Raw genomic sequence first — 11029 nt, forward strand, 5'->3', positions numbered from 1 at the left:
AAGCCCAAAAAACGTTATGGTCACGGAATGTCTAGAAGTAAGATTTCTAAAACGTTGCCTTGCACAGTAAACCGATTAGAACGCAAAATTCTAGCTGAATCTCATGAGGTGCCCAAGATAACGAAAACAGGTATGCTACTCATCGTCGACCCCTGTAAGTCTATCTCCTTCCCCGGCTCGTCACTTCAAATTGACAATTTCAACTCACAAACCTCAGCTTTTGCTAAACCTTCAAGTTATAGCTCGTTTTCCACGGTTGGGTTGTCGAAAAGTCTGAAAATTTGTAGGAATTTTCCCGTTTGGCGAAGAACCCGGGTTACGTTTTGCTCTACGAGTGAGGTGTATGATGTTTTTCCAATTATCCATTTGGGTAACAAGTTTGAAGGGGATGGGATTGAAGAGAATGAAGAGTTTGAGCTGCTTGTTAAGCCTTCCCCTGTACTTACGAGTAATGGGTCTGCTTCAGAAGTGGATAAAGATTCCAAAAAACCGGATGAAGACTCTGAAAAGGTCGATAAAGACGAGGCATTGGCGCCTTTCTTGAAGTTTTTCGCTCCGAGAGATAGTGGGGATGGAGATGGAGTGGAAGAGAAGGGAGGTGAGGCGGGAGTTTTTGAGGAAGAAAGTGAATTGGATGGTGAAATGAGGGAGCTGAGAACGTTAATGTGGAGTATTACGAACCGAAACCAGGTGATTTTGTGGTTGAAGTTGTTTCAGGTAATGAGAATAAACTCGACGTGAATGTGGGGGCAGACTTGTTGGGTACAATGCTAAGGACTAAGGAGGTGCTGCCTTGTATGACAGAGATGGATTACTTGTTATGTGATACGAATTTTGACACCGAAGAGATTATGGTCAGAGGGAAGATGGGGATTGTGGCAACTGAAGCTGTGATGAGGGGACCTGTGCCGGAAGGTCCAGTTGTTGAAACCGGCACTGTTTTGTTTGCCGAGGTCCTTGGAAGAACGCTCGGTGGTAGGCCTTTGCTTTCAACTAGACGCTCTTTAGGCGAATTGCTTGGCATCAAGTGAGGCAGGTTCTTATCTCACTTTGTTTTGTTTCTTTCCTATTCATTGGACATGGCATTGGCAATTTTTATGGTGAATCCTTGTGCTTGCTGCATGACTTATTGTGTGCGTTTTCGGATTATCTTGCCTTTGCTGTTATTTTTTAGACCATATTTATTTGTTAATTCGTAACTAAGTCTTTTATTATCATGACTTCTTGATACTTGATTTTCTCTTCGCAACTACTACGTTGACTGTAGCATTTAGCTCATGACACTCTGGTGATGTTGGGTGAGAATGTATTCCAAATTTTTCCTAAAGCTTTTCGACATGATGTACAGATAAAACAACTCAATGAACCTACTGAAGTTAGAATTACAGAATGGAATACTGGAGGCCTTCTTACAAGAATTGAGGTTTGTGTCTTTGTCTTGTGTGTGAAATTGTGAAGGTGTATTTGTTTCCAAACTAACATTTCACAATTTGGTTCATTAGGGTCTCCGAGCTTTCCTTCCAAAAACTTACTTAATGAGTAAAGTGAACAACTTCACTGAATTGAGAGAGAATGTAAGTTGTTGATGGTTTTGTGGAATGTGTGTGTGTGTGTGTATTTTCATGTAGTGTTCATTTAGCTACATTTCTGGTATGATTTGTATTTCTTTATGTTAATGCATCCAAGCCATCAATCAGTACTGATATCATGTATCCACTAGAACTACTTCTTTCTATGACACTATCAACGTCAAATGAAGCAATTTCTTTGAGATGTCAGTATTATTAAGAGATGAAAATACAAGAATAATAATTGGAAATTCTATGTACTTAGATAGTCCAACCAGCCAGAGTTATCATTAACATCAATGCTTGAAGCACTTGAAACACTGGAAACAATCCATTATACACTGTTTTCTTAAAGCCAGTGTTTCATAATGATAAGAGTGTGCTTTAGCCTTAAGGTATAGTGAAGGCAATGAGGATACTTAAGAGTGTGGATAAGGCAATTATACCTCTACAAATATCAAGAATTTTCATTTAGAAGTTTTTCTCATTTTCATCAAGATTCCACATTTGTCGATTTTTTTTGTCATCTTTTGAACATATATTATAGTTAATCAATGTGTCCGTGATGTGTTTGAACTTAAGTAAGATTTTTAAATTGAAGTTTGAAAATCTTCTTTCTGGTGAAGCTATTTGTACAAGTATTGAGACTAGGAATCAGCAACAGGGCAGGGTAGGCCGGGTATTCTCATCTCACTCAGCCTCTTAATGTGGCACCAACACCTTTTCATTATTTAACTTTTTCCTTCTAATATAGTGTCATAAATTTGATTTGTTAATCTGCTTCTTGCATATATTTCCTAATGGTGTGGGTGGGTTGCCGGATGCATGTGCAGATTACTCGAATAGACGAAGCTAAGAATGACTTAGTATTGAGTGAGAAAGAAGCTTGGGTCAGTTAGGATATTGACACTAAAGTTATTCATGTTCTTTTGTTGCTTTGAGTGTTCTCTCATTTTTTATTTTTGGAATTTATGATCTTATTTTTCTTCAGAACTGACATCGGTTTGCTATATATTGTTACAGGAACTGTTAAACCTTAAGGAAGGAACACTTTTGGAAGGAGCCGTTAAGAAAATATTTCCATATGGAGCTCAAGTGAGGATAGGAGAAACTAACAGGAGGTATGCTAGCTTTAAAACTTACCTCAAAATCAGACTGGGTCATAGTTTCCCTGAATTTGTCTCTTTTGAAGAAATGTTGCATGTGTGTTGTTGTGCTTTTGAAAGATCAGAACGCCACAAATTGGAAGTAAAATAGCATTAGCTTTCAATGTATCTAAATGAATGAAGATGATCAGAAGACATAATATTGTTATTCAGCATATAAATCAAAAGGCGTGTGCTATCCACACACCCCTTGTTAATTTCTACCCTTTGATCTTCTTCAATTCACCTAATCCAACGGTCGAAACTTAGAAGGGTGTTGAGAAGTAAAAAGGGGTGTGTGGATATCACACCCCAATCAAAATTCCGAACTTTAAACTGAAAAGGCATGCAGTTATGTAATACTTTTTACCAAATGGTTGCTCCTCAGAATTGCCCCATTCTGAAAAGTTTCAGAACTTCATCTGATTCTTGAAGATTTATTCTGGTAGTTTGAAACGTATCACAAAGATAATATATCCATATGCAAGGTGAAATGTATCACATTCTTGTAGCTTGCAAAAGTGTGTACAAGTTATTTATGCATGAGCCTCGCACCAGTAAACAAAAATGGAAGACCTTCAGTTCAGTGGACAGATGATGATCGTGTTGGAAAAAAGGCCTTTGTGCTCTCTGGTGGAAAAGGCAGTCACGATGGAGATAGGTCCCATAGCAGAGCTGCAGTGTACTTTTCTCTGACGTCCACAGTGGAGAAAAATAACATGCCTTGACAAGGTTTGTACAACAACATCTGTTGTTTCATAAAACATTTTTCATATGTTGAGGATTGCTCTAAGTACATTTTGTTTGCTGATGAAGCTTTTGTGAACCATGGTCTGAAGTTTCAGGTTCATGCCTTTTGTTTATTAGGTTCTGCAAAAAAGAGAGACAAAAACATCATGGTTCTTGGAAAACAAGAAAAGATGCAAGGCTTGCAGCATTCAATTTTTCTTGGCTTGTGGCATTGCAGGCCTTGAAAGTCCCAACTGATGCCGAATTCAACTTTTCTTGGCTTGCAGCATTGCTGGCCTTGAAAGTGAGTGTGGCCTCTTTTCATCAAACAGTGAGGTAGCACCATCCCCTCGTTTCGCCTGAGTATTAGGCAAAAGGTGACCGCTGTGCTCGCCGATCTTAAAGGCGGAATCCCCTGAAGATGATGCACTGATTTTTAATAAGTTAAGCAGGTATGCAAATTGGAAATGGTTCAAGCTTGAAAAGTAACAAGAACCAAGGTGATGCTTAAGGTTGGCCTGTGATATTGGTAGTTCGAAAAAGCACTGTTTAACTTTGCCATTCATCTCAAACGCACACATTCCTTGATAGCGGACAGGTAAAAAGGGCAAACTATGTTGTTTTAGGACTAATCTTACATTTGAAGATCGGGAAATTCATAGTCTCATATATCTTCACCTGTAATTGAACTCTCATCTCCAGTATGATGGTGCACTCATGTCCTCGTTACGTATGAAAATTTGTTTCAGTGGGCTTGCATGTAAATATGTATGTAATCCTACCTGTTTTAGAATTGAACAGACCCTAGCAAAGTAGTTCTTCGCAAATTGGACAAAAATGTCACCAACAGACACATTGCCATCTTTTTCAAACTCCTCACACCTATAAATTATAATACAGCAGACGTTAAAATATTCGAATTAAAAAAAAACACACACACAAAAATTTAAGGTTTGATACATTAATATATAAGGATTAAAAAGGATACCTTCTGAAAAACTCAGTTTCCCCCAAGTACTACCTAGCTTGTTTAATGCTAGATCCGAGAAAATCAAATCCAGCGTTCTCAGCAAGAGGAGAAACGTCTATGGGTGCATTGTTTTCATTTTTGACGCATACCCTGTAAATAACAGGTTTCTGTAAAAATAATTCCAATAAAAATTTGAAGCACAAAAATAAAACCAATAAAAATTTGAATTCAAATAAAACATAAATAACTCAAAAACAAAATACTTGATCAACGAAACTACAGAAAAACGAAGCAGCATTCTGATACTTAAGCAACCAATGACGAAGCTGATCTTTAGTGAAATCAGGATGTTTATTATCACCAGCAATTTTTTTCAAGTATTGGAAGCCATTCAGAGCAACATCTTTAAAGACAGGAAAGCTTTTCAAATTTTCACAGCGATCAAGGTAAGATACAAGAGAATATATTTTTAGCATTGTATCTTACCATGACTGAAAAGCTTTCCTGTCTTTAAAGATGTTTCTCTGAATAGCTTCTAATACTTGAAAAAAAATTGCTGGTGATAATAAACGTACCGATTTCACTAAAGATCAGATTCGTCATTGGGTGCTTAATTATTAGAATGCTGCTTCGTTTTTCTATAGTTTTGTTGATCAGGTATGTTGTTTTTGAATTATTTATGTTTTATTTGAATTCAACTTTTTATTGGTATTTTTTTTTTGCAGAATTTATTGGTATTTTTTTTTTTTTTTGCAGAAACCTGTATGCGTCAAAAATGAAAACAAGGTACCCGTAGACGATATCTATAAAATGCGAGAGTATCTGTAACAGGTTTCCATATCTATAAAATAGAGAGTATCTATAAAATGCGAGAAAAAAATAAAACAGAATCCAGAGTATCGTCAAGGGTAATTTTTAGTATCGATTTTCATCTTTTCGACGACCGACTTGCTACCAGTCATGCTAAGATACAGAGTATCGTCAAGTTTCCATATCTTGTTTCAAAAAGAAATATTATGGGTATACAGCTGAGGAAGTCAAAATGAAAAGAAATTGGAAAGAAGAAAAGAGAGCGTTACCTGAATTGAAACCGCCGATTCTTCTGTCCACCGCACCCGAGCATGTTTAGGGTTTATTATATAGCGACTCTTTTTTCTTTTTTTCTTTTTTTTTTGAAAGAAAAGCATGGTGCTCAGAGGATCATGGGCACATGGGCCATATTTGCAATTGGGCCTCCATCTGGCGCATCAGGACCGAATGAAAATCAAGCCCGAATGAAACACAAAAAAAAAAAAACAAGTTGGAATGTGTGAACATCAAAATTGTTAAAAATTAATTAATAAAAAAAATGAAACACAATCCAAAAATTTTCTTAGGTTGTTCTATTTCTATGCAATTTTTTATTCGTTTTGTGGTTGTGCAGAAACCTGTTTGTCTATACGGTGACTGTAAAAAATGATAATGATGCATTAGACATTCTTATACGGACAACTCGGGTTGCAACTTTCTTGGATCCAGCTAAAAACAGGCGAAGAGCTTTCTGGTTGTAATCAATTTTTAAAGAAATATCTTTCTTTTTAATGCTTTTTGAAATTTCTTTTTAATGCCTTTCTCTTTCGAAATTTCCTATTAAAAAGAAATATATTTCTTTTTAAGGCGAAGGCCTTCATCTCCAACTTTTGCAGTCTAGAAGACGTCGTGCTTGGAGAATGAGAGCTAGATGAAGAAGAAGTTCCCTCGAGGTCTCGAATTTGACCCTCTCTTAAGCCATAGAATTCTTTGCCTTTTCTTTCGTCATCCCCATCCATCAACAATTGTAAAGACACTTGTGGATCACGTGTCAACTCCTTCATTGATGTGTCTGGTTGCTATTGGAAGATGTTAACAAAATACTCGTCCTTCTTCTGTGATATAGAAGTCTACAAAAAAAAAAACAAAAAAAAAACTCAATTAAGATTATCGATCATATTAGTGTAAAGAAATTTGGAATTTAAAGTATAAACGAAATACTTACATACAAATATCTAATCTTAAACCCTAGAACTAGTACACACATACCAATGTGTACACATTTATACTGTAGCCGTCAGATCAATCTGAACGGTGGGTATAAAGCCTTAAAATTAAGTTAATAATTTCCTTAAAAAATTCCCAGTTCTTTCTCAGTTCCCCCTCCCCGGCCGCCATCAATCCCCGCCTCTCCCCGGCATATACCTCCATCGAAACCACCACCTTTCCTTCCATCTGATACTCTGAGAGAGAGAGAGAGAGAGAGAGAGAGAGAATGGGTAAGAACGAGAAGACGGGTCTGGGTAGGGCTCTGGTGAGACAGCACAACCAGCTGGTTCAGCAAACGAAAGAGAAAGGCCTGATGTACAAGAGGCAGCAGAAGAAGGTTCTCGAATCCGTCACCGAAGTCAGCGACATCGACGCCATCGTCGAACAAGCTGACGAGGCCGACCGCCTCTTCTCCCTCGACCACCCTGCCCCTAACCTCCTCATCGACCTGTAAGTTCTGTTTTATTTCCCCCTTTTACCCCTCCAATCAATCAAATTTTCCAAATTCCTCTGGTTTTTATGGGATTATCGAATTGATTTTTATGTAATTTTGCTATGAGAGAAGAGATGGAAATGAGATAACCCCGGAGCAGGGGAGGGAGCAGAAGAGGAAAGAGGAGGCCTTGCACGCCGGAAGTCTGCGGGTGCCGCGGAGGCCTGCGTGGACCCCTCAAATGTCTGTGGAGGAGCTGGATAACAATGAAAGGCAAGCCTTCTTGACTTGGCGCAGAAGCCTTGCCAGGCTTGAGGAGAACGACAAGCTTCTCCTTACTCCTTTCGAGAAGAACCTCGATATTTGGAGGCAGCTATGGCGGGTTGTCGAGCGTAGCGATTTGGTAAGATAGGCCAATGGCCTTGTCTCTGTTTCAATGTCACTATGAATCATTGTTGTGTAATAATATTGTGCTGTATTTTATTTCAGCTTGTGATGGTTGTTGATGCGCGAGACCCGCTATTCTATCGCTGCCCTGATCTTGAGGTAATGTTATCAATTTTATCATTCGTTTACATTACCTTGTCGTGTTTGTTGACAAATGGATGATAGGTGGATAAGCACATTGTTTAACCTTTGAAATGTGATTAATTGGTGGCAGTGCTTGATAGCGATATAGCTTTCAAAAATGACGAATGTGACAAAATTACTTAACACTCATTGGTTCTAGAAACAAGAACATTCACTTGTGAGGTTTCAAAAGAACGAGTTGTTACTGTTAACCGTGTGTTTAGTAACATATAGAGTGCTAACAGGATTAAGTTAGTTTATACCTGTTACAAAGAAAGAGATGTTGTAACTTTTTGCCATCATTCTTGATGGTGAGTCCCTTCCATTGAATTTTCAGGGGACAAGTCGTTTAAAGTTTTCTATCAAGATACTTTGAAATGGAGAAACCCTGAGCCTTTCCTTTTTAACTAGAGGATAACTTTGAATAACAGTACTTATCTTTACTTAATGCAGGTTTATGCACGAGAGGTCGACAAGCACAAAAGGACAATGCTTCTTGTTAACAAAGCAGATCTCTTACCTTTATCTGTTAGGTTCGTACTTTTGTAACCATGATCAGCTGATCTGTTCTCCAACTTCACACCCTTCTAAAATATTTTTATTACTTGTTTTTTTTTTTTTTTTTTTTTCTTTTTTTCAGAGAGAAGTGGGCTAATTATTTCTGTTCGCAAGATATTCTCTTTGTGTTTTGGTCGGCTAAAGCCGCTACAGCAGCTACAGAAGGGAAAAATCTCAGTTCCCCGTGGACAGAAGATAACCTGCACGAGTCAGAAGACCCTGATACTAAAATATATGGGAGGATTGAGCTATTGGCTCGTTTACAATCTGAGGCAGAAGAAATAGTCAGACTGAGGAAATCAGGATCCAATGATTCTCGAAGTGGAAGTGTTGTTGGAAATTCAGCTTCCAGTAATGTAGTTGTGGGATTTGTTGGATATCCAAATGTGGGAAAGAGCTCGACTATTAATGCCTTGGTAGGCCAGAAGAAGACAGGTGTTACCTCTACTCCTGGGAAGACAAAGCATTTCCAAACATTGATTATGTCTGATGAGTTAATGCTATGTGATTGCCCTGGATTAGTCTTTCCATCGTTTTCAAGCTCTAGACATGAGATGATTGCTTCTGGTGTATTGCCAATTGATCGAATGACCGAGAATAGGGAGGCTGTGCAGGTAGTGGCCAATCGAGTTCCAAGACATGTTATTGAGGCGGTTTACAGGATTGATCTGCCCAAACCCAAATCCTATGAACTGCAGTCCCGACCACCTCTGGCAGCAGAATTTTTGAGGGCCTATTGTGCCTCTCGTGGTTATGTTGCCTCAAGTGGACTTCCTGATGAAACAAAAGCTGCCCGCCAAATTTTGAAGGATTACATTGATGGGAAACTGCCCCATTATCAAATGCCCCCTGGAATGACTGCTGAGGAAGATGATGTGGGAAACGTCTTACCTGAACATCATAAGTCAGGCTCCTCTGATGATGAAAACTCTGAAGATGATGAAGGTGAAGACGAGCCGGAGCTTGATCATGCCCTGGAAGACCTCAATTCATTTGACATAGCTAATGGGCTTGCTACCAAGAAGAAAGTCGCTGTCAGGAAGCCCACTGCGCCTCATAAACAACACAAAAAGACTCAGAGGAAAAAGGATCGCTCCTGGAGGGTAGGCAATGATGGTGGAGATGGAATGCCAGTTGTAAGAGTGTTTCAGAAACCAGCGAACACCGGTCCTGTTAAGGTTGGATAGTTTATTCGTGCACCCTTAAACCTTTATTCAGCCTATTGTGCTGCAATTTAGAATCCATATGGGTTATGTGTAATAGCAATCAAACTCTGTTTCCTGAGCATGGGTGTCATCCCCATAACTTTGTTTCGGCCCTACCCACCACACCAACAAGGGTGAGTGAAGAAAGTATAAGGAAGCATTTATGTAGCTGAAGAGTGTTTCTGTTTTGAGGACCGGGATTCTCTCCGGATCCTCTGGATCTTTCAATTCTGAAGCTGGAGAGAGAGATGGAGAAAAGGGAAGAAGATGAACATGGGAAGGTTAACAGGGAAGAAGAAAGAAGAAGATGAACATGAGAAGGGGAAGATGGGTGAAGATGAACAGGAGAAGGTGAAGGTGAACATGGAATTAATTTCTGGTCATTCGATTTTTGTTTGAACGGACAGGATCGAAGGACCCGTTGGATATGGATGGAAGGGCCTATTCCCTTTTTTATATGTTTTCTTATTGACAATTGTGTACTACAAATTCGACACTGGTAAAATAGAGTTCACAAATTGAAATCCAAAATAGAACCCCTTGTTTATATGTGCCCAAACGACATAAACCTCAGAACCTCCACAGGCCCCAAATATGTAGATAATGGATTCCCTTTCCTACTCTCGCTTCTCATTAATCTGAGAGTAAAGGAAACAAAGTGACTTCCTCTATCAAAGTGATCAAATCTTTTTATTAGAAGTTAATTTTGTGATGCCCTTTTCTTTACTCTCATCCAATTGCAAAGCTGCATGTGTCACGTCATTTGGTATTGATCAATAAGAATTGTTAACCTTTAAGTAAGAGGTCTTAGATTTGAATCTCATGGATGACGAGTATAAAATCAATTTATTACCCTCACCCTCTTAGCGTAAATATATCGTTGTACTCAGACGACAAAGGAAATATGATCTCAAACATTTAATAAACTCGATAATACACCACAAGTTAGCGTATTATTAATTTCATTCGTAGTTAATACCATAATGTGTGAATTTGGGTCCAAGCAGCGAAGAAGATCAATTTCCTCTGACAAAATACAAATGCAAGGAAAGAAAAAGAAGAATAGAAAACCTTTAAGACGAGTAGCAACTATCAAGCGTGATCATAGGAATTAACTAGAGAGAGGCAATGGTGATGTTAGCACTGGGAGTGGTGGATAAGTATTTATATTTCACTTCTACTGCGGAACAAAAGTAAGGGTAAGTATGAAGATAAAAGAAAAAATTATATATAAATACACACATGATGATATATAATAGGCTTGGCTCCTCAAGAATTAAGGAGGAATTTTTTCTTAAAATACGTCGTGGCCAAGGGTGGATTCAGGGAGTTCTCTTGGGACATAAGTATGCCCACAAACTGTTCGATGAAATATCTCTCAGGTAGAATTCGACAGACATTGGCAAGTGATGCTCAGCAGACCCTGGGACAAGCCTTGGCAGGTAAAACTTGGCATCATGCCTTGGAAGCTATCGATAGAACTAGGATGATGACGAAATGTCTACTAAGTGCTCAACTAAATTCCTCGATGAAAAAAAAAAATTTATTTTGAGCGTTGCGCGCACTTGAATATTTTACATTGAAACCCTATTAGGTTAGAGTCCCAGATCCGTCAATGACCGTGTCCTATTCACAAAATTTTGTGCTTATAAATCTATGGTTGGAATTGTTCATATTATAAATTAATATGTAAAAATCATCTTTACAAAAGATCAATTAAAACTAAGATCACTTAGTTATCAAACTGTATAAAAATAAATGGACATCTTCGGTAAAAACATTACAAACTGTCT

The 11029-nt window shown here is 38.4% G+C and overlaps 1 protein-coding gene, 1 long non-coding RNA gene and 1 pseudogene across 3 annotated transcripts; 2 read left to right on the forward strand and 1 right to left on the reverse strand.

The window, feature by feature from the left end:
* On the forward strand, positions 1 to 2825 carry LOC137727654 (protein PIGMENT DEFECTIVE 338, chloroplastic-like; annotated as a pseudogene).
* Positions 2826 to 3159: 334 nt separating this feature from the next.
* Positions 3160 to 5547, reverse strand: LOC137729354 (uncharacterized). The gene is made up of 2 exons (XR_011067989.1): positions 4431 to 5547; positions 3160 to 4324 (listed from the first exon to the last, which is right to left on the reverse strand). It is a non-coding gene; the product is annotated as an uncharacterized lncRNA (long non-coding RNA).
* An 885-nt stretch (positions 5548 to 6432) lies between these two features.
* LOC137728767 (GTPase LSG1-2-like) lies at positions 6433 to 9772 on the forward strand. 2 transcript variants are annotated; one of them, XR_011067940.1, is made up of 6 exons: positions 6433 to 6920; positions 7036 to 7306; positions 7393 to 7449; positions 7927 to 8006; positions 8114 to 9517; positions 9558 to 9772. XR_011067940.1 is itself a non-coding variant. In XM_068467525.1 (5 exons), exons 1-5 carry the CDS (start codon positions 6697 to 6699, stop codon positions 9216 to 9218), a joined length of 1737 nt encoding a protein of 578 aa, XP_068323626.1. In that variant the 5' UTR covers positions 6433 to 6696; the 3' UTR covers positions 9219 to 9772. The 2 variants fall into 2 exon arrangements, 1 of the variants encoding a protein (XP_068323626.1); XM_068467525.1 differs by having other exon boundaries at positions 8114 to 9772.
* Positions 9773 to 11029: the final 1257 nt, after the last annotated feature.

The sequence above is a fragment of the Pyrus communis genome, chromosome 3, assembly GCF_963583255.1.
Source record: "Pyrus communis chromosome 3, drPyrComm1.1, whole genome shotgun sequence".
Classification (NCBI taxonomy): domain Eukaryota; kingdom Viridiplantae; phylum Streptophyta; class Magnoliopsida; order Rosales; family Rosaceae; genus Pyrus; species Pyrus communis.